Below are 23955 nucleotides of genomic sequence, written 5' to 3' on the forward strand. Positions count from 1 at the left end.
TTGATTGTTTTTCTCAGCTGCTATTTGTTGCTTTGGCTTTCTAGTTTTCGTCATGTTTTAATAAAGATCTTCCATAAATGAAAAGAAAAAGGATGATTGGAGCAACTCACCTTCTCCTCTTTCTCTTCTTTCTCTCTCCGCCTTCATCACCCTCTTGCTCACTCCCACTGCCCTTCCTCCTCCGCTTCTTTTTTGGCAAATCTTCATCAGAGTCATCGTTAACAAACTCCTCAAATTCTCCTATTTTCTTGGAACGCTGCAAGAATTCACACAACAGGGTAAAGGAGAAATTAGGTTCTTACCTGCTAATTTACTTTCTTTTAGCTTCTCCAGACCAGTAGAGGTTAACTTTACGATTGGGTATATATCTAATCATGACCAGCAGGTGGAGACTGAAAACAAAACTTTGGGACAGTATATCCTAGCCCCTCCTCTCTATTTCCCTCAGTCTGCCGAATAGCCAAGCAGAACCAAGAACTGGAAAACAACAGAGAGAAAAAACAAGACTCCGAAAGGAGTAACAAATAACATACCCAAAAATGCTGTTGGAAAATGCAGAGGAGAAATTCCCGAAGGAAGAAGGTCCCCACAGCTCGCCAGCTAAGCCAGCCGAGCCACAGCCGCTGTTCTTCAATTCTCCCCGGCCCTAGAAAAATACTAGAACCCGCAGCAAAAACCAAAAACTGCCCGCGCAACAGCCCCAACAACAACAACAACAGACAGGGTGGGGACCTCTACTGGTCTGGAGAAGCTAAAAGAAAGTAAATTAGCAGGTAAGAACCTAATTTCTCCTTCTTTAGCACTCTCCAGACCAGTAGAGGTTAACTTTACGATTGGGACGTACCAAAGCAGTCCCTCTCACGGGCGGGACCCCCGAAGGGCCGATACCAGAACACGCTCACCGAACACCGCGTCCCGACGCGCCTGAACATCTACCCGATAATGCCGAACAAATGAATGCAAGGAGGACCAAACCGCAGCCTTACAAATATCCACCGGAGGCACGAGCGACGACTCAGCCCAAGAAGCCGCCTGACCCCTAGTGGAATGAACCTTGAGAAACTCCGGAACCGGCTTCTGACTCAGAAGATAAGCGGAAGCAATCATCTCCTTGATCCAGCGCGCAATAGTAGCCTTAGAAGCGCCAGCCCCCCGACGAGGACCCGCCAGAAGCACAAAGAGATGATCGGAGCTCCGAAAATCCCGGGTCCGCTGCACATAAGCATGGAGGACCCGACCGACATCCAACTTGCGCAGCTGACGTTGCTCAGAAGAACCCTCCCGACTACCCAAGACCGGGAGGACCACCGATTGATTGACATGAAAAGGAGAAACTACCTTCGGCAGAAAGGAAGGAACAGGCCGCAAAACAACCCGCTCCTTCGAAAACTCCAGGAAGGGAGCCCTACAAGAGAAAGCCTGTAGCTCCGACACCCGTCTAGCGGAAGTAATGGCCACCAAAAAGACCGACTTCAGCGTAAGGTCCTTCAACGAACAGCCATCCAACGGCTCGAAAGGAGGGCGCACTAGAACAGAGAGAACCAGATTGAGATCCCAAGAGGGAATCGAGGGCCTTATGGGAGGCCTGAGCAACTTGGCCGCCCTAAGAAAGCGAATCACATCAGGAATGGCTGACAAACGCTGACCTGTCACCAGCCCCCGAAAAGCCGACAGGGCCGCCAGATGAACCCGAAGAGAAGACCAGGCCAGGCCCCTATCCAGGCCATCCTGCAAAAACTCTAGAATGTTAGGCAGAGAAGCGCGAAAGGAGACCACTCCCCGCGCTTGGCACCATTCCTCAAAAAGACGCCAAACCCGTACATAAGCCCGAGAGGTAGAAAGCCTCCGGGACCCCAAAAGTGTAGAGATCACCTTGTCGGAATATCCCTTCTTACTCAGGCGGCCCCTTTCAAGAGCCAAGCCGTAAGACAAAAGGGAGACGGGTCGAACATGGGAATGGGACCTTGCGTCAGAAGATCGCACCCGAGAGGCAGAGGAAGAGGATCCGCCACCAGATGCCTCACCAGATCCGCATACCACGGACGACGAGGCCAATCCGGAGCCACCAAAACCACCAGCCCCGGATGGCGAACAACGCGAAGCAGTACTCTGCCCACTAATGGCCAAGGAGGGAATACATACAACAGCCCCTCCGTTGGCCACGGTTGGACCAGAGCATCCAGACCCTCGGCCAGACCGTCCCTGCGACGACTGAAGAAGCGGGGTACTTTGGCGTTGCCACTTGTAGCCATCAGATCCATCAGGGGCTGCCCCCAAGCACGCACTAGCAACTGAAACGCCTCGGCGCCGAGACACCACTCTCCCGGATCCAAGAAGTGACGACTGAGGAAGTCCGCCTGAACGTTTTCTACCCCGGCAATGTGAGAGGCCGAGAGGTCCAGAAGATGCGACTCCGCCCAAACCATGAGCCGAGCCGCCTCCTGCGCCACCAGAGTGCTCTTGGTGCCCCCCTGACGATTGACATAAGCCACCGCCGTGGCATTGTCCGACAGGACTCTGACCGACTTGCCCAACAAAAGGGAGTGGAAAGCCAACAGCGCCAGCCGGACCGCCCTGGTCTCCAACACGTTGATCGACCAGGAGGCCTCCTCCGTGGACCAGGTTCCCTGAGCTGAGTGACCCAGGCACTGGGCCCCCCAACCCAGGAGACTCGCATCCGTAAGGAGCACCGTCCACTGCGGAAGATCCAGACCCACCCCCTGAACTAGGTGAGGGGTCCGGAGCCACCAACGCAGACTGCAGCGCGCCAAGCCTCGCAGGGGAACCGGAACATCCATCCCGTGCCTCTGGGGAGACCACCTCCGGAGCAGAGCATACTGGAGAGGACGCATGTGGGCCCGCGCCCACCTCACCACGTCCAGGGACGCCGCCATCGACCCCAGGACCTGGAGGAAATCTCGCGCCCGAGGACACCGGGACGCCAAAAGCAGGCGAATCTGAGACTGCAATTTGCGCACCCGGGCCTCTGGGAGGAAGACCTTCCCCAAGGAGGTGTCGAACAGCACCCCGAGGTACTCCAGACGCTGAGCCGGAACCAACCGACTCTTGGAAAGGTTGACCACCCAGCCCAGCGACCGGAGAAACTCCACCACCCGAGCCGTAACCCGGGAGCTTTCCTGCAACGACTTGGCCCGAATTAACCAGTCGTCCAGGTAGGGGTGTACCAGGATGCCCTCCGACCGCAAGGCTGCCGCGACGACCACCATCACCTTGGTGAACGTCCGGGGAGCCGTGGCCAGCCCAAAGGGAAGCGCACAGAACTGATAGTGCCGACCCAAGATCGCAAAGCGCAGGAAACGCTGATGAAAGGCCCGAATAGGAACATGCAAGTAGGCCTCCGTCAGATCGAGAGAAGTGAGAAACTCCCCCGGCTGAACCGCCAGAATGACCGACCGCAGCGTTTCCATACGGAAGAGGGAACCTTGAGAGCCCTGTTGACCCCTTTCAAATCGAGGATGGGCCGAAAAGTCCCCTCCTTCTTGGGCACCACAAAGTAAATGGAGTACCTGCCCGTGCCCCACTCCGGGGGGGGCACCGGAACTACTGCCCTGAGATCTAGCAAGCGCTGAAGGGTCTGGCGAAACGCCAGCGTCTTCCCAGGAGTCTGACATGGAGAAGCGAGGAAAAAATCCGGCAGAGAGCGGGCGAACTCCAGGGCATAACCGTCCCGCACCACCTCCAGGACCCACTGATCGGACGTGATCTCGGCCCATTTGGGAAAAAAGTCGCGCAGCCGGGCCCCCACCGGAACCAAGGGGGGCGCCGGCAAGGCGTCATTGTGCAGGACGGGAAGCGGGGGAACCGGCGGAGGGATTCCCTGCCCCCCGACGGGCCCCCCGAAAGGGCTGCATGCGCTGGAAGAACCGACCCCGGGAAAACCCCGGAGACTGGAAAGAAGCAGCCCCACGCCCAGGGCGATACTTGCGAAATTCCCGCAAACGCCCCCGGGCCGCACCACCCCGAGACGCCGGGCGGGCACGGTCCTCCGGCAAACGGGGGAACTTTCGAGTCCGACAGAGTCTGAATCAACTTATCCAAGTCCTCTCCAAATAAAAACGACCCCCGAAAGGGAAATTTAGTAAGCTTAGCTTTGGACGCAGCATCCGCCGCCCAAGCGCGCAGCCACAACACACGCCTTGCGGCCACGCCAAAAGCCATGGACTTAGCCGAGATCCGCACCAAGTCATACAGAGCATCCGAGAGGAATGAGGCAGCCATTTCAATCTTCGCTACCTCCTGATCCACCAGAGACCAGTCGTCAGACTCTCGATCCAAGACCCGCTCCGCCCACCGAAACACGACGCGAGCGACCAGTCCCCCACAAATAGCCGCCTGGACCCCAAAGGCAGAGACTTGAAAATTTTGCTTAAGGATGGTCTCCAATTTGCGCTCCTCAGAGTCCCGCAAGGCAGAACCGCCCTCAACAGGCACGGTATGCCGCTTGGAAATAGCCGAGACCACCGCATCCACGACTGGCGAAGCTAACGTAGCCCGATCCCCTTCAGGAATGGGATACAGGCGAGCCATGCTGCGCGCCAGCCGAAACGGCGTCTCCGGCGTTTTCCACTGCTCAAGAATAATATCCCGAATATCCTGATGCATAGGAAAAGAGCGGGAAACGGAACGGATCCCTCGTAACAGAGGGTCCCCCACACGCGGAGTCTCCGGCGGCGCGTCCTCAAAACGCAAAGCCGAAGAAACCTGTTGAATAAGGTCAGGCAGCTCATCTCTCTGAAAAAGGCGCACCACGGACGCCTCGTCACTGGAGAACGGGAAACCCGACAACCCGCCGCCAGCTTCCGTCCCCTCCAGAGGGTCCTGGAATTCCTCAGAAGGGTCCAGGTCCTCCTCCAGACCGACACGTTCCTCCGACCACAAATCCTCGTCCCACGACACCCGCGGACGCTTGGACAAGAGAGGCGGCGGAGGGGACGTCACGTCAGACGAGAGAGGCAAAGCCGCAGGGAGCGCGGAGGAAACCCCACCCCCCGAGACCCCCTGGGCGCAACCGGGACCCCCAGCCGCCTGAAAATAGGCTTTGCATAAAGAAAAGAAAAAATCAGGGGAAAAACCCCCCGAGGGTCCCAAGGGACTCCCTGCCACAGCAGGGGACCCAGCAGAAACCTGCCCCTGCTTAGCCAAAACAGGGGGAAGGTCACCTGAGGTGGAAGACAAAATGGAGGGGCCAGACAGAGAAGATGGCGTCTTTCCCGCCAAAACAGCTCCCTCCATAGCCTGCAGCGGCTGAGAGACCTGAAGAGTCTCAGCCGCTAAAACAGGCAAGCCGGCATCAGCTGTCAAAATATCAGCTGAGAGGGAATCCTCTAAAACCCGACCGTCGGCGGCTCGGGGAATCCCTCCGTGGGCGGACGGAGAAGACCGGGCTTCTCCACCGTTCCCTGCCGACCCGCGAGGCACCATCGGCGGGGAGCTCTGGGCGCCTGCAGCCGCTGCCGACGGAGCTCCTCCACCGCACCGGCCTGAACACCGCTTGCACAGGCCGGCCGCGAGTGCCTCGCGTCTGGAGCACAATGAGCACTTTTTCCCTTTAGAAGTGCTCATTGCTCCATACGCGACCTAGCTGTAAAAAAGTGCCGGTTAGTTGAAAAAATACAGTAAAATACAGTTTTCTTAAAGGGATACAACCCTCCAGACCAGCACTACCTCAGGATTTTTTTTTTTTTTTTTTTTTTTTTTTTCACAGAACAGACTCCACAGGCTCTCGAAGCAATATGCCTTGCTTGATTTAGGGGGCAAGGCTTACTGCTGAGGCTCCTCTAAAAAAATATGGGGAGGTGGAGGAAGTGGGGGGAGGGACCCCGCTCGTGACCCGCCGGGTTTGACACCCCCGAGGTCGGACGAACCCCCAAACAGAGTCCGTCCAAGCTCCGTCCGGCTAAAAACAGGGACAATAAACCCCTAAACAAATTCCAACAGCCCTACCAAGGGAGATGGGTACAGATCACTCAACACCTGCTGGAGACTGAAAGAAGACTGAGGGAAATAGAGAGGAGGGGCTAGGATATACTGTCCCAAAGTTTTGTTTTCAGTCTCCACCTGCTGGTCATGATTAGATATATACCCAATCGTAAAGTTAACCTCTACTGGTCTGGAGAGTGCTAAAGAAGCTTAATTGTTTACCAGCTGAACTAGAGCATTCTGTTCTAATTACAGCCACTGCCAGAAGATAGAATTTGGAGGAATCCTTAATGCCGGCATCTTAAAACTTAAAGTGTAAAAAGGTATCATCTCTACTTAGCCACTTTGCTAAATTCTTCAACGTGAATTTCAATTGCATGGATGAATTTCCATTTAAGGGTAAGCTTAACTAACACTGCCAACAGTTCATCTAATTTAAAATTTCTACTGATGATTTCTTTTTCTATACTATGACAGAATGCCTATATACCACATCGCTTTGGGGAAGGCGATGGCTTCCGCAACCGAGGGCGTTATTTGGATTTTATAATATAGCCTCGCCCAAACCCAGGGGAATGTCAGCATTTATCTCCAGAGCCCTTTTGATGGGAAAAAAAAGCCATCCTCACCAACTGGCTCTCCCGTGATCCCCCGTCATATGCACAATGGAGATCCCTAATGATAGTGCACGCAACACTGGAGAGACGCATGGTGGGAGACTTGACTCTTGGCCCGGGTCGCAAATTTTGTCAGGAGTGGGAGCACTTCTGGCAGGACCTCACACCGCGTGCTCGCAGTAGACTTTTGAATCTTTAAGATTTTATTCCCACTCTCAGCTGTTGGACTGGATTCTTGGGGAGGGGAGGGGAGGGGAACTGATTATATTGTTGAAAATGTTATTTCCTGAATGGTACTACTGTTTGTATTTGCTTCTTACTGCTGGAATAATAAAAATCATTTAAACATACTATGACAGAATGAACCAAGTTTTCTTCTCTTATGACCAGGGCCAATGCATGCTCTAAGTCAATCTTGCCTCCCACCAGTTCAGCAGCCCCCTCTCCCTGCCTAGTCTATCATCTTGCTGTCCTTCCCATCCTGGAACAGCATTCTTTACCCTTCCTTTTCCCTTCTCCCTTGGCAATCCATTATCACGTGTTCCCCCTGTAATCTGGTGACCCAGCATCTCCCTTTTCTCCTTCGCCTCATCCCTTACCATGGCAGAAGTAGAACAGAGCTCAGCAGACAAGACAGCTAAACAACAAGGAAGCATGAAGCCTCGGCATATGCATGTGCTGAAGGCAGACACAGCAGGCCTTCAGCATTTCCTTGTTTAGCTGTTAGCCTGCCTGCTAGTTCCAGTTATTCTGCCCTCTGCTGATTGGTGAGAGGAAGGAATGCTTTGGCTGCCAACTGCCATTTATCACCCTCCCTACTCCCCATTCTTGGCATTCAAAGTGACAATCTAGTTCAGAGTTTTCCAAAACATGGGTCGGGACCCCACATGGGATCACAAAACCTGTATTTGTGGTCATGACCTAAGTGGGTTCTCCATCATTATTCTGCACCTCAAAGGGGGGGGGGGGGTCACACAATTTTATTTGGCTACAATCAAGGTGTCATGGCAACAAAGATCGATAAGTAGTGGCTTAGTTCACCTAATGGAAGTTTCTAGCCAACAAATAACAAGAAAAACTGCATGATCAACAATTTCATAAGATATCAACCAGTAGGTGTCCATGCCATACCCTTCCTCCCCTCTTCTTCTCCTTTGGACCTTCCACTTCTCCTGTGAATGTCAGAAGGCTCTTGGTTTTCTCCACATATTGGGCTCTCTGTTCCAACAGCTTCTTCTGTTCTTCCTGTTCTTTGAGGCGCTTTTCTTCCTAAATTAGTACGGTAAACACAACACAGTAGCAAATAGCAGCTTTAAAATATTTCTGCTGGATTGGGGTTTGTGTTCTCTTTCAAGCTTTCTTTCATTATGTTTAAGAGTACTGTTATATTACAGACTTTAAAAGGAAAAGCACTGAGTTCTTTTTTTTTTCTTTTTTTTTAAATTTTTATTTATTAATTTCCATTTTTACAATAATTGATTCACAAGTAATATAATTAATTATTATATATCATTGTATCTATCATTAATAAAACTTAATTTATAATCAGTATATATTATAAATTATATATAAACAGAAGTTATAAATTCCTCCCCATTTTTACAAATAGTAATTCCAAAAATTATACATATCCCACAATACTTCATTTAACACCTTATTAACCACTGATATCCCTGAATGCTGAAAATGATAATCTGATCATCAATGACACCCATGTATGTGGTGATTTTTATCCATGGGTTATAATGATTGACAGCCACTTTCCCTGCCCCCCACCCCCACACACTTTAATGGCTAAATTTCTCTCCAGATCTCTGATATTTTCACCAATTTAGCACTAGAGGCTGCAAGAGCTTCCAAGCTGCTGCAGCAAATAATGAAAACTAGCATCTGGTTCAAGGGTAGGGAACTCCGGTCCTCGAGAGCCGTAATCCAGTCGGGTTTTCAGGATTTCCCCAATGAATATGCATGAGATCTATTTGCATGCACTGCTTTCAATGCATTGGGGAAATCCTGAAAACCCGACTGGAATACGGCTCTCGAGGACCGGAGTTCCCTACCCCTAATCTGTTTGGAATGGGGGCTGGGGGGGGGAGAAAAAACAAAGGTGGTATCTGTAATCTCACTGGGGAAAGGAAGGAGAGAGCGGCCAGCAGATAGCTGGAGGTTGGATAGAGAAAAAAAAGATAACCAGTGTCTGCCTTAGAGGAAAAGGAAAAAGCTGGTAGGATAGGGGTAACATGAAAAAGGAAGAAGTCAACATTGGAACTAGAAGGGAAGAGAAAGGCTGAGGCTGGCAACTTAGATGAGACAGGATGAAAAGGTGGAATCTGCAGCTTGTGGGAACTGGGATCAGTAGAACTGGAAGAGCCTAAGGAAGAAAGAGGAGAAACAGAGAAGAGGAGAGATGAAAGGAAGTGGAAGGAGGGAAAAAATGAAAAAATAAAGCAAATAAAGAAAAAATAAAATGTTGTTCTGATTTGGACAACAAAGATGAGAAAACTGTTTTACTATTTAAAGCTACATTAAAAAAAAAATAATAAAAAATGTAGCCCGAGAGCTTGTCTCGACGGGCGTAGAGTAACACGGGGCTGGGAGGCCCTTGTGTTGCCCATCGAGACAAGCAGGCGGGGAGGGGAGGGGGGGTGTTAAGGTAAGGGGATTGGGTAGAGGGTTTTTCTCGCAGCAGTGAGGTTAGCGGATTGGAGGAAGGTGAGGAGTGACGGCGCAGGGGCGAGGTTTTAAAGCCGGGACCTTGGAGGACTCGGCTCCTTCCAGGGTCCTCCAAGGCGGCTTTTTCCCACCCGCCCTTGCTGTATGGCGGAGATGGTAGCTCGGGAGGGCGGGTCTCCCGAGCTACTGGGTGTTAGGGCGATGAGCAGTGGGCCGGCTGGGAGCCGTGCCTTGGGGTCATTTGAGCCAGTTAAAGGGGCATGTGGTCATGCCACCCCTCAGACTCTTGCTGTATGTGGCGGGGTCGAGAGCAATATCTTGAAATGTACACCTGGTAGTTCGGGATGAGCTTGCTGATGTTAATTTATGATTAATTTGTTAATTGATGCTAATATATGCAATGTTATGTTAAGTTATACGGTTTATTATTATTGTTCAATAAATAGAGCTGCTGCTGTTATTCCATAACTGAGTGTGTGTTGAATGTTGGAGGAGCATTGGGTTTAGGGGTGGGGGTGGTTAAGGACGTCAACCGGGACTATCCAGATCCCGCGGTTATGAATCTCTATGCACATTAAGTAAAGCAGTGATTTCCAAATACTGTATACACAAATATATCACAGAAGGTGCTGCATTTTTTTTTCAATCATGGCACAGAATCTATCTCAGATCTAGTAGGAAAGGAACATATTTAATTCAAAAATATTTTTTTTTTTTTTAGATATAGCTCTTTCTGCCTTAACTATAGTCAGCAGAGGAATGTATCAATATATGATGGACCCTCCCTCATGTGAAATAGCTTTTTTCAGACAGTTATAAATAAAACGTTTGCAAACACCTTCATAACAATATAAGAGTAAAAAAGATGGCAAAAGAAACCTGTTCTTTCATGAGTTTTTGCCGCAGCATCTCCTTTTCTTGTTCTTGTTTGGCCCGCAGTTCTTTCTCCTCTTCATCCTGCTTGCGAGCACGAGCCACGTGATACTGTGCCTGGCTCAGCAAATCCGAGCACTGCCTGCTCGTGCCAGTGGGGAAAGAAGTGGTATACACCATTATATCAAAATGGCAAACGAACGTCTTCACTGGAAATTTGTTTAACATCTGCTTACACCAAAACTGGATTCATACATTTCCATAACAAGCCCACGTAAGGCCCAATGCACAAGGAAATATCCACTTTAGAAGAAAGATTTAACAGCTGACATTTGCCTATTTCAGGAGGAGTCCGCTTATACCGCCTTCCGATACATTTAAGATTATAGCCACCAGCTGCGGGGGTTGGGGGCTTCTTTTTCTGTTCACAGCTGGCGGACATGGGCAGGAAGATTCATTACAGTATACTGTAGTAGGAAGCAGCACTAGCCTGCCCCTAGGTAACCCAAGAGCTGTAGGAAATTCAGTTACAATATAATCACAAAGGTGGCAACTAACTTGCTTGTCTAGTGATGAAGTTTATCTGCAGCAAATTTATTCTCTTTGTTCTTTTCTTCAAATTCTTTATTCATTTTTTCATCTTACATCAAGTACACAATATTACATCATTTGAAACTTTTACACATCACTTGAAATTCGTTCAATTGTCATTTTACATACATAAATTTAGTCCCTCCCCACCCACCCTTCCCACAAATCTGTCCCTCTCTACTCTCTCTATGCCCTTCATGATATAATAGAGACTTACAAGATCATGAAGGGCATAGAGAGAGTAGAGAGGGACAGATTCTTCAAACTTTCGAACAATAAAAGAACAAGAGGGCATTCGGAAAAGTTGAAAGGGGACAGATTCAAAACGAATTGCTAGGAAGTTCTTCTTTACTCAACCTGGTGGACACCTGGAATGCGCTTCCAGAGGGCGTAATAGGGCAGAGTACGGTATTGGGGTTTAAGAAAGGATTGGACAATTTCCTGCTGGAAAAGGGGATAGAGGGGTATAGATAGAGGATTACTACACAGGTCCTGGACCTGTTGGGCCGTCGCGTGAGCGGACTGCTGGGCATGATGGACCTCAGGTCTGACCCAGCGGAGGCATTGCTTATGTTCTTATTAAATATAGTATTCTTATCTATTGATTAAACCTTTAAAAGAACTTTCTACCATCCCCCCTCCCCTACTTATAAATGTACTTTCAGTGAAAAATTATGTCTATTCATTACAATAATTTGTCAATGGCCCACAAATCTTTTTAAAATCTTTTTGTATGGCAATTGTTCTTTCCATTTTATAAATATGACATAACAAATTCCACCAGAATGTATAGTTAAGCCTATTGTAATTTTTCCAATTACTGGTGATATGTTGTATGGCGACTCCTGTCAAAATCAATAAAAGTTTATTATTGCTTGATGAAATTTGACTTTTTGTTCTCATTGACATCCCGAACAGAATTGTATCATATGATAATGCTGCATGGTTTTCTAGTAAGCAATTAATTTGAGATCTCTTTGTTCTTTTCAAACAAGATGTACACTTCTCCCTCCGTATTCGCGGTGGATGCGAATATATTCGCTTTTTTGTAAAAGTCAGCGTTTTTACTATTGAAACTGCGAAGGCAGTAGTGTACAGTAATAATCTCAGGGTAAAAAAAAAAAAGTTATGAGGTGTTTGCAAGAAGGTACAAGGCGAGGGGGTCTTTAAAACCCGTTCCCCTGTTCTTTACTACTACGGGGATTTAAAAGAGCTCCTGAGCAGTGGGAAAGTACACGGGCCGGCACCAACGACTGTCTCCCCGCCTCTTGCTTACCTTGGACACGATCAGCGGCTCCCCGTGCTCCAGGCCCCCTTTCAACGTGAAGCCCCACGGCGCTCCCCCTTTCAGCTGCACATGAATGCACTGGAAAGGGACGGCTCTGCTCTCCATTCTCTCCTCCAGGCCGGCGGTGGGAGCCCCCCGATCCATTCTCTGCACTAATCCGCGGCCGGCTCCATTCACTGTCCGCTCCCAGAGAGAGGTGGGAGACACGTGCACACGCCTCCGGCAAGGATCGGAAAGCAATGACAGTGACCCGGAGCAGTGACTGACAAGACATCGCAGCAATGGGCGGCCCGCGCATACCAGTCAATCATCTTGCAATATACAGAGGGGGGGTCCTCTGAGGGATAATTGTTTCACTCTATCCTTCTCACTCCACACACACTCCCTTCTGAAAAAATAACAAACACACAAAACACGAAATTCTCAGCGCGAGGAAGAAAGAAGGCAGAGCATGGAAGTAGCGATTTTTAGAGTGATGTAATTTGCCGAGTCAGCATACGAAAAATCGCAAATAAGTGAAACCGCGAGTGCTGAAACCACAAATACGGAGGGAGAAGTGTAGTCAGAAAAAGCAATATACCTATTTAAATTCCTAATTTATCAACCGTTCAATAACCTGAACACCAACATATTTCAAGAATGGAATTGGAAAGATCATACTAAACTAAATTATACTTTTTGGTGGAACTCAGTGTGCCATACTTATAAAATGGAAAGGGTATTTGCTATGCAGCAAGGCAATTATAATAAGTTTAAAAAGATTTGGGAGCCATTGACTATTTATTCTAGTGATCAGACATCTTAAACACCTGAATATTGGATAAGATAAAGAGGGGTGGGATTATGATTGATAATAATTGATAAATGTTAAATATTAGTATATGGGTGGGAGGGGTGGGTCTCTTTTATAAATATTTATTTGGAGTAATACAAACAAGAATGTCAAGTGATTAATTAAGGTATTTATGAATGATTATTGTACACTTGTTGAAATTTCTGAAAATGAATAAAGATTTAAAAAAAAAAAAAAAAAAGAATGGAATTCTCAGAATAAATATGGGAAGTCTCCACTGTGTTTAAATTTGTTATTAAAAAAAAGAAGTTTATTTTAAAGGGGCCCTCCTGACCCAAAAGAGATGAAGGAGGCAAAGCAAGCACTTTGAATCCAAAATAGGTGATGGCTAGGAATGGTAGAAATTCTGTCATTTCCACTCCCATAGCATGCCTTGCAGAGCCTGGACCTACTCTTCTCTTATCTACATAAGCAAAGTACAGGTACAAGATCCTTTACCTGAAAAGCTCTGAAAACCAAAATTTGACACTTCATTTCTGTTTGAAGTACTTAAAGTGCTTAATGTGTCTGGTGACAATTTTACGGTCTGTTTTTTTCTGACTTAACATTTCCATTCCAAAATATGAAAAGTTCCAAAAACCGAAATATGCCTGGTCCCAAGGATTTTGGATAAAGGATCTTGTCCCTGCACTTCATCACTGGAAATAAACTGTCTTATGGAATTAATTAATCTAGATCAGTGTTTTTCAACCTTTTTACACCTATGGACCGGCAGAAATAAAATTATTCTGTGGACCGGCATCGGTCCATGGACTGGCGGTTGAAGAACATGGGGCTAAGTCGTGGGCCAGACCCCGCCCCCATAATAGTACTAATTGCACCTTGCACGTCCCTTGCCTCATCTGGAAGCCTTCCCTCTGACATCGCAACGTAAAAGAGAAGGCTTCCAGTTCAGGCGCAGGACGCCCGTAGGAGCCACTGCCCGTGGCTTTGTGCACTGAATCAGTTAGGAAGAGGGAGCTGGCTCGAAGATAACTCCGCATTGATCGCACTGCGGACCGGCGGTTGAAGAACACTGTTTTGGGCCTGATGCACGTGCTGGCCCTGTGGACTGGCAGGAAATTTCTGTGACTGACAAACACTGATCTAGATGACTGCAGCATGAAAAAACACCGAAAGCTAACAATAAAGGTGTTCTGGGAAATTATCTTTATATTCTGCTCTTCTAGGACTAATTCTTACCTGGCCTCAGTAGCAGCAAGAGCCAAATCAAATCTCATCTTGTCTCCTACTTTGCTTAAATAACTGAAGTACCTAAAGAAAACACATGAAATGGAAGATAACACCAAAGAGTCCTTGACATGAATTCAACTTTCTCGTCTACAAGATCTGTCAAGTTATACAATAAAAAATGGAATAGTCCCATTCCTGCTACTGCTGCCAGACGTCATTAAACTTTCCAATAAGTGTGTGTTATCCAAATGGATGCAGGATTTCTACATAAAAAGAATTGAAGATTCTTGTCTCCCTCAAAGTAGAACCTAAAAATATATCTGTTCTAACCAATGACACCAGTTTGCATTTCCATGTAAAATCATTGCTAGCATATGATATTAAAAAAGCAAAATGGGTCTGCTATTTTTTATACTAGTAGCCAACCGATCCGGTTGATTTCCTCTACCATAATCTCCCCAACCCTGAAATGCCCTGTCTAAATTAGATTCTAAGCTCTTCTGAGCAGGGACTGACTATTGTACACCTTTCAGCGCTATAGAAATAATAAATAGTAGTAGTAGAATTCTATCTATGGAAGACGCGGTAGTGTAAACTTCCAGATGGATCAGACTAAGAACTACAAATGCAATGTTTAAGCAAAAACAAGGGAACAGGAAGATGACACGTTATACTTGTACTTAAGGAAAACTTTAGCTCAACTGCACATGCATATCTACCATGCAAACCATGGCGGAGTGTGTGGTGCAGTGATTGGAGCTACAGCCTCAGCATCCTGGGGTTGTGGGTTCAAACCCCGCTTGCTCCTTGTGACCCTGGGCAAGTCACTCAGTACTCCTTAGCCTCAGGTACGTTAGATAGATTGTGAGCCCACCGGGACAGATAGGAAAAACGCTTGAGTACCTGATTGTAAAACTGCTTAGATAATCTTGATAGACAGTATATAAAATCCTAATAAACGTGAACCAGGTGGTAGCTTTATCCTATTAGAAACCGAAGGACCAAATACCTACTTGCTTCTGATAAAAAAAAGACTTCTGAACACAGCAAAGCACCAGGTTTTGCAGCGTGTCTTTACCTATGGGCCAGCTCCAATTCTTTTACAGCATTCAGTACTTCTTTCAAGTTACTTTTTTCATCTTTCAGCACCGACGTTGCCAGACGCTGCAGCACGAGGGCCACATTGAACATAAGGACGGTATCACTGGGCGCTACATGTCTGGCCTGTGAGAGAATGGAATCATCTGAAATGGATACTGAATTTAAGAAAATATATAGCAGACCAGCAAATCTCATTATGAAATACAATCTGTAAATACAGAAAAAAAAAACAAAAACAACTTTTTTTGTTTACCTTTAGCAAAGTTTGCTTGCACTCCTGTAACTTGCCACATTTGAAGAGAGCCCGGGATAAATATAATAATACCTCTGTGTTCTGATGCTTGTAAAATTTTCTCAGGCAGTTTTCATACTGTATGAGGCATGAGTGAATTGAACAGATATGCTGTAAAAGCTGGCATTTGGATTTGGCAAGTCTGCAAAAGTCTATGTCAACTTCTCGTCCGTTTTTACCTCGACTGAGTGCTCTCCTCACCTTGCAAAACACTCGCATATAAAATTTGGAGCAAATTCACACTCTACCAAATATGAAACACTGGCAACTGTGGCATAGGTGTCTGGCAATTTATATGTATGTTAGTTAGGTGCCATCGACTCATGTTCAAGTCCTAGCGACATGATGAATTACAGATCTAAAAAGAGATCGGTTTTGTGCTAGTCCAGTAGGGTCCTCCAGAGTCATCCCCACTATATACACGTCTCCCTCTGTATTCGCGGTTGTTAGCTTGCTGGCTCCTCACCAAATTACATCAGCTTGCATAGAGAAATCGCCGATTCCATGCGTTTACATATAAAATCGCTGATTCCCGGCACTTTCTTCACCGTGTTTTACCTCTCCTTCAGAAACAGGCCAGGTCTCCCACCAGGTTATTCGTGGTTTCACCATATTCACGATGGTTTTTAATAGAAAACAGCGAACAACATATGAAAAAGTTATTCGTGGTTTTTCTGTATTTGCGGTTCTGTTAATCCCCTATCGCAGCGAATACGGAGGGAGAAGTGTAATATCTGGGAGTAGGGGGGGGGGGAGGGAAGCAGAATGAAACTTAACCTAGGATGTGAATTCTCATCCATCACAAAGGTATACTGAGAGGGAAAGACCTTAACATGAACAGTTTGGTTTAAACCATTCTAGACTGTTTATCTCTTTTCAAGTTATCCAAAAGCTATCCAATTGCTCTCACTAACTGTAAACTTCTTAAATGGTATAGTTACCATCTGTACAGCACTGATATATTGTTTCTGCTCCACGTAGATATGAGCCAGGTTTAGCCATACATCACTGATATCAGCTGTTGCTTCTCTCACTTGGGCAAAGACATCTCGAGCCTCTCGAAAATATCCTTTATGCGCCAAAACAGCACCTTAAGGAAAAAAAGATAACACATACAATTGAAATGATGAGAAACAGATCTTCTAGTTCAGGGCTCTCAAAGTCCCTCCTTGAGGGCCGCAATCCAGTTGGGTTTTCAGGATTTCCCCAATGAATATGCATGAGATCTATGTGCATGCACTGCTTTCAATGCACATTCAGATCTCAGTATGGTTCTTGATGTTACCCAAAGTGGGTAACTTTCTTACGGTTCATAGACAACGGTGCAAAAGACAAAAGCGCGTGCCGACAATTGAGCGCAGCGCGCGCCGCCGCGCCGCTCTAAATTACAGTTTTTAGGGGCTCCGACGGGGGGTTTTGTTGGGGAACCCCCCGTTTACTTATTAGACATCGCGCCGGCGTTATGGGGGGGTTGTAACCCTCCACATTTTACTGTAAACTGAACTTTTTCCCTAAAAACAGGGAAAAAGTGAAGTTTTCAGTAAAATGTGGGGGGTTACAACCCCCCACAACGCCCCCACAATGCGGCGCGATGTCTATTAAGTAAAACGCCCCCCCGTCGGAGCACTAAAAACAGTAATTTAGAGCGGCGCTGCGCTCAATTGTCTGGGCGCACCTTTGTCCCAGCGTGCTTTTGACCTGACACCCTTTCTTACTGCAGATGGACAGTACTTTTGCCAAATATACAAAAAATCATTTCCCTGGTGAACGGAAAGCATTTTAAGGTTTAAAATATTAAAAGTACCACAGTATAAAATCACATATGTCTTGTCTAAATAATCAAGCTACTAACAAGAGTTCAAAAGAACATTCCACAAAAACGTAACGGCTTGTTCAGCAAGTGACATAACATCAAAGTTAAAATTGTGGCAGGTTTTTAAAAAACAGGCGTGCAAGTTTCTAAAAAAAAAATTCAGAATTATGCATTTATTAGTTTGATTATTGTAAAATACTGTATGCAAATAATTCAACAAATAACATATAACTGGAAAGATTGTACAAGGTTGAATTATTGTTTCTGGTGGAATTCAGTATGTCATGTGTTTAAAATGGAAAGAGCGTTGGCAGTTCAAAAAGGTTACTATAATAAATTTAAGGATGTGTGGGGGCCATTTTTAAATTATTATAATGAATAATTTACACTTTTCCAAATTTTAATTCTTACATGTGGATCGGGGGGGAGTTGGATTTCTATTAATAATATATCTGAATGATAAGATATATTCATGTGGTATATTTTTTGTTGTATATGGAAGTGGGAGGGGGTGGGGGTTATATCTTTTTGTTGTATGATATGGTAGATTTTCAAGTGATATTGTATTCTAATTGTTTGATATTTACTGTACACTTGTTATGAATTATAAAATAAATAAAGAATTTAAAAAAAAAAAAAGAATTCCATTAACCAAATAAGTTATAATTCCAAGCTAATTCAAGCCTTAAAAATCAAATGTGGTAGATATTAATGTGCTATTATGTAATAATTTGTATAATATATTCTTCTGTGCACTTGCTGTTCAATTTGAAAACGAATAAAGAATTATAAAAAAAAAATAAAATAAAATAATTCCAAGGACCTATGGAAAACTGCTCAAAATAGAAATTAGATTAATGCAGAGGCAGCGTCCATATTTTAAATTTAAGTTACACAAGAGAGTCTTCCTCCAAACAATGAGAACACATTTTGAAACTTCTCTATGAATCAATGGTAATCAGATATACAAAAGATTATAGAGGTGTTTCACAAAAGAGTAAAAGTCACACTGCTGAGCACAGAAGGGGATCACCTATGCCATTCGCAGCATACAGATTCTTCGAGTCATTCCGGAGCACTTGTTTGTAAATGGCCAGCGCACGGTCTTGATGACGCTTTTCCTAAAGGAAGTAAACATACCGTGTTGGAATAACACAGTTCCAGTAGCACATGAACTGAAAACACTGCACTCGGGTATACCGATTACCTTTTCTCGGTCCCGTGTAGGTTGATGCAAAGTTTGCAACCACACATTGCCTAACGCAAGCATGGAATAAGTGTCATTCTGAGTGGAAGGCTGCTTCAATATGCGTTCAAATTTCTTTTGCCCTGGGCCCCATTCTTGTTTGGCCAAGTGAAGGTTACCAATCAAGGACCAAGCATCTGGGTGATCCTGAAATAATAATACGATTTTTTAAAAAATACAAGATTGTTTTTGTGTTGTTTTTTTTTTAAATTCTTTATTCATTTTAAAAATATTTCATCAAGTGTACAATACTCATAATCAACACAATGAAACAAGGCACTTGCATATCTTACATTATAATCTAAACATATAAATGTAACCCTCTTCCCACCCTCCCTCAAAACCCTTCATTCATGTAACGAAACCTATCTTTGTATCCCTCCCCCCTCCTATTATTATATGATGTCTGACTAATAGGAAAATTTTGGTTTTTTTAAATTCTTTATTCATTTTTCATCTTTCAACAAGTGCACAAAATTACATCATTAAAAACAATTACAGAACACTTAAAAATCCATCAAATCTCATTGTAAATACATACAATAATCCCTTACCCACCCACCCTCCCTCAATTTTTCTAATCAAAACTAACATATCAATAAAGTAATCCTATTTACTTATTGACCTTTTAAATGAAATTTCATACCAACCCCCCTCCCCCCAATGTATAATATACTATCAGTGGAAAATGATGTCTACTCATTACAATAATTTGCCAATGGCCCCCAGATCTTTATAAAATTATTATAATTCCCTTTCTGCAAAGCTATTGTTCTTTCCATCTTTTAAATATGATATAATGAATTCCACCAGAATGTATAACTAAGATTATTATAATTTTTCCAATTATTAGTAATATGTTGCATGGCGACTCCTGTCATAATCAGTAAAAGTTTGTTATTACTTAACGATATTTGACTTTTCTTCCTCACTGACATACCAAACAGAATTGTATCATATGATAACGCTACATGGTTTTCTAATAAACAATTTAGACTTAGAGCTATTTAACTTTTGTAAACAAACTGGGGTCCAAAATGCTCTATGTAATAAAAAGAACCAAGTTTGTCTCATAGATGCTGACATTGTACATCTCATTCTCCAAGACCAAATTATAGTTCAAGACTCTGTTCGCTATCATCGAGTTCTGATACAGGCGTTGGCCAAACTTGTCCCTAGTCCACCCTTCCCTATCCGGCGGGACCGCAGCGGACACCTTGGAAGGGTGAAAATTCTTCAGAGAGGATTCCATCATCAAAGACTGTTGGGAAAGCTGAGCCTTCTCAAACCCCGGACAGGGGACAGTCCGGTACCGAGACTCCATTTTGGACGGGATGGCCGGAACCACATAAGGGGTCTCCAAATTGCAGAAAAAAGTCTGCTGCAAGACCGGGTTCAAAGGGAGCCACAAGGACTATCTAGGAGGACCGGGAAGATCCAGCTCCTCCAAAAACTCCTTAGTGTACTTAGAGTCCGACTGGAGGTCAAGATGGAGCGCCTTCCCCATGTCCTGAACGAACCGAGTGAAGGAAGAGGGTCTGCTGTCAGACTGACCCTCAAGGGAGGTAGTCGAGCGTGACCGCACAGCAGCAGAAAAGGAGGGTGACGCCTCCCTAGAATAGTGAGGCGGCCTATCCATATCTATATGCCCCGAAGCCGAGGAAACCCCGCTAGGAGAACGGGCCGGGGTTGAGGATAGCCGCCGCCGAGAGGTCCCCGGAGGGGAGGACCCAGGGGTCCGAGGCGCTGAGGCCCTATGCCACCGAGGCGACAAGCCTCGGGAAGGGGGAATCCCTCTAAACCGGAACCTCCTTGCGCGGAGCCCCAGACCGGGAAGGAGATCTCAACAACCGGGGGTTGGACAAAGTCAAGTCCGAGACCCAGAGAGATCCGGCCGTGTGCGAGCCTAGAGAGATCCGGCCGTGTGCGAGCCCGGAGACCGACCCCGCCTCGGGGAAGAGTCCCGGGGCCGCTTTGACACCCGTTGAGACGAGGTCGAGGGACGCTGAGACCGGCAGCTTGACCTTGGGTGCCCCGAGGGCGAGGAACGCCTCGAAGGAAGAGGCGAAGAATCCGAGGAGGAAAGGGGTCGAGACCGATGCACCTTGCCCTGGCAGCCCGCGACACGACGCTCAGGCTGGGGCACCTGCGAGGTCAGGGCCGGGGCCATGTGAGAGCTCCGAGGAAATAAGAGCTTTGAGCATTTCCCGGAACATCAGCACCGAGACCATATTAGGCCTGTCAGGTGCAGCAGTGCATTCCACTGAGGGCGACCTCGAAGATGAGTATTCCCGAGTGGCGTTAGTTCTTGGCGCATAGCGTGCGCTAAAAACACTAGCGCATCTTAGTAAAAGGAGCCCCAAGTATTGTGTTTTTTTTAAATTTTATTTTTTTATTCAATTTAACATGCTTTACAAGTATAAACTACTTGGTACAGAAATACAGAGTCATGTTCCAAAAAGAAAAAGAACATTTGCCATTTTAACATAAAGCAAAAATTATTGTGAGACTTAACTCTTCCTTAGACCTCACTCAAAAAGAAGAGGGGAATAAAGAAATACAGGGAGTAAATTGCTGAAAATACAAAGAAAAGGCTTAAACGCTTCTTGAGCTACATTCCCTCCACTAGAAAAACCTTTGAGATCTAAAAAGGATCGTAGATGGTCTGGTGTGAAGAACACATATTTTAAACCCATATACTTAATAACACATTTGCATGGATATGCTAATAGAAAGTTAGCACCTAGCTTCCTTGTCTCCTCTCTCATTGCTAAAAACATTTTCCGCCTATCTTGAGTTATTCTAGTTCCCAAGTATTGTTTTATTGCACTCCCCTATCCCCTATTTTAAAATGTAAGCTGCCTAGTTGGTTTCACCGATTGGTGGGATAGAAGAACCTATTAAACTTGAAACTTATGCGATACTTTACGTGCCTTGTCATCTATGCTGATTTGCTGTAAAATAATCTGCGAGTACTCTAAATTGCAATACTGTATTTATTCTTTTGTGTACATTTCTAATCTTTTCTAACACAGTTTGAACTCTTTTGATGGAATGGTGTGTGTGTCATAAAAGGCCCATTCTCAAGTAAAAATCCCCCCAAATTCCTACCAACCTGATTGATCTGCAAAGCTTCTTTAAACCAATCGGATGCCTCATAAAAGTTTCCTTTATCGCGAGCCATAGCACCTAAACGCAAATAGCCTAAGGGGTACAAAAAAAAAAAAGATAGACCAGGAAGAGATGGTTACATGCAACATTTTCACCATTCTGTATATTTTCCAATACTGACATCAAAGATTTCTTCTGCAACTATCTGATGACAAAACCAAATAAAACATACAACAAAACAAACCTGTTTAAAACAGGGCAAAACATTTGTCCTAAGGACCACGCTGGGGTCTTAAAAGACAGTCCTCAACTGTAAACACAAGTGTTTAAAACTATTCACTTGGCTAAATGAACATGTATCCCCAACCTTCTTTTCACACTCCATGCTGATAACACCTTTGGGAGAGTGTCCTGGCCCTATTAACTTGCCCCCCCCCCCCTTAAATAAATCTGAAATCCCAGGAACTTTATTGATTTTGTGTAGATGATCGACAGCGCTGATTTTGATTAACAGCTGCTTCTCTGTGCTGAGGGATACAATACACTGTTCTTTGATTTCGCCATTAAACTCCTAAGTGCATTGTATCTGTGAGATGGAAAAAAATAAGAGTATTTTTTGGCAATTTCTCCAAATCTCTCTATGGGAATGATATACTGTACATGTACTATTTTAGAACACAGCACAATATCCGAGTGCTAAATTAACATATCAAAATTTGAAATCTTTCTTATTGACCTTAAAGCCCTATTTCTGCCATTCCTTTGGACTTGGAGATAGAGATTAAGTTTTGTACATCTAGGCATTACCACAATAGCACATTTGCAGGATTTATTTAAGATCACGATATGTAAAATTAAGAAAGATTTGCGCTACCTGAATCAAGTTTTGGATATCCTGGATAGAAGAAAGATGTCTTGAAACAAATATCCTCCTACACAGTGTCCAGAAAGAATTAAACAAGACCCCCCCAAAATTTTTCAAAATAACCCAAATACATTCTACTACAGTAGAAATTTCTGTCTAAAATTTGACACATTTCTGAGTACCTAATTTTTCAACCGGATGGAGCTACAGTGCATCAAAGTGAATTCTTATTTAACGAAACCGCAGAATTCAATGGCATCAAAGACTTTGTGAAGGAGAACACTTTGAACAGAAATTATGAATTAACTAAGAAAAACCCCTTTATACTAATGAATTTTCAAAGGTCACACTAAACATTTAAAACAACTGCAAAGTATTTTAGGGGATCCCGTTTGTTCCAGACACTGTGTAGATTGCTGTTATTTCAAGCGTTTCTATGTCATATTTCTGGATGGACGTTTGCAGATATTAACAGTTTGTTAAGCTTTATTTGGAATAAAAAGTGCTGTGGTGTAATTTCATTCATACTGGACTTTATAGTCTATATCAGGGGTCTCCAAAGTCCTGAATCCAGTCGGGTTTTCAGGATTTCCCCAATGAATATGCATGAAATCTATGCGCTTGCACTGCTTTCAATGCATATTCACTGGGGAAATCCTGAAAACCCGACTGGTTTTAGCCCTCAAGGAGGGACTTTGGAGACCCCTGGTCTATATACTGGGTTTGTTTTGCAGTAAAATTTTTATTAGCGCTTGTTGATTATTCTCTTAGCAGTTGGGTTTATTTCGAATAAGTATTTTTTCTGGCAATTCATACAAAAGGTCTTACTAGAAAAATATTTTAGCATGTCTTACAGTCTACGTAATTAGGATGTTCTCTTAGAATGTTCTTGTACAGTTTTTCAGCTTCGTGGAATTCACACATAGCTTCGTACAGCCGGGCAAGATTATAAGATGTTGTAACAGAGATAGCATTATAATAATGCTCATCGTGTTCAGCCTCTGCCCTAGCACGATCTAACGATGCCAAAAAATATTTCTGAAAGATAATAGGAGAAATAAATGTCAAAATACGACAGTTGGATTTATTCATGGACTTAATTCAAGTGCAATGGGATACGCCACGTTCAGATCTCACACAATCACTATATTCATCCATAATTTTCTAAATAGTGTGGATCCTTTTAAACAAGACAGTGCAAAATTGCTTTCAAATTCAAAAATCCCTCTTGTACCATTCTCCCTCGATTTAGGACCCTTGGTTCTGCAGCTGCCTTCAAGTTCTGTACCACTAGCTCAGTGGTTCTTAACCTTGTTGGAGGTACTGAACCCCACCGAACCCTTCTTTATTGGAAAAATAAAATATGATTTTTACAAATTCAAAACACAGGTATACAGTGAGGGAAAAAAATAATATCAATTGTGAAAACAAAAAAGTTCTCCTATATTTCGAATAATAACAACATAATAATGAAATTGACTGCAAATCAGTGTGACTTCTGCTGTTGCGGGGCGTATCA

At 44.8% G+C, this 23955-nt stretch overlaps 1 protein-coding gene across 1 annotated transcript in view; it reads right to left on the minus strand.

The window, feature by feature from the left end:
• The window catches only part of CTR9 (CTR9 homolog, Paf1/RNA polymerase II complex component), a 56436-nt gene that overhangs the window by 12134 nt on the left and 20347 nt on the right, over positions 1-23955 (minus strand). The window contains exons 12-22 of the mRNA XM_033928632.1: positions 23291-23474; positions 21576-21664; positions 18422-18607; positions 18248-18335; positions 16343-16491; positions 15363-15479; positions 15087-15232; positions 14018-14089; positions 10110-10245; positions 7689-7826; positions 111-256 (exon numbers count right to left, since the gene is read on the minus strand). Of these exons, the coding sequence (XP_033784523.1) occupies positions 111-256; positions 7689-7826; positions 10110-10245; positions 14018-14089; positions 15087-15232; positions 15363-15479; positions 16343-16491; positions 18248-18335; positions 18422-18607; positions 21576-21664; positions 23291-23474 (1451 nt within the window). The remainder of the gene's footprint in view (positions 1-110; positions 257-7688; positions 7827-10109; positions 10246-14017; positions 14090-15086; positions 15233-15362; positions 15480-16342; positions 16492-18247; positions 18336-18421; positions 18608-21575; positions 21665-23290; positions 23475-23955) is intronic.

The sequence above is a fragment of the Geotrypetes seraphini genome, chromosome 19, assembly GCF_902459505.1.
Source record: "Geotrypetes seraphini chromosome 19, aGeoSer1.1, whole genome shotgun sequence".
In the NCBI taxonomy this organism is placed as follows: Eukaryota; Metazoa; Chordata; class Amphibia; order Gymnophiona; family Dermophiidae; genus Geotrypetes; species Geotrypetes seraphini.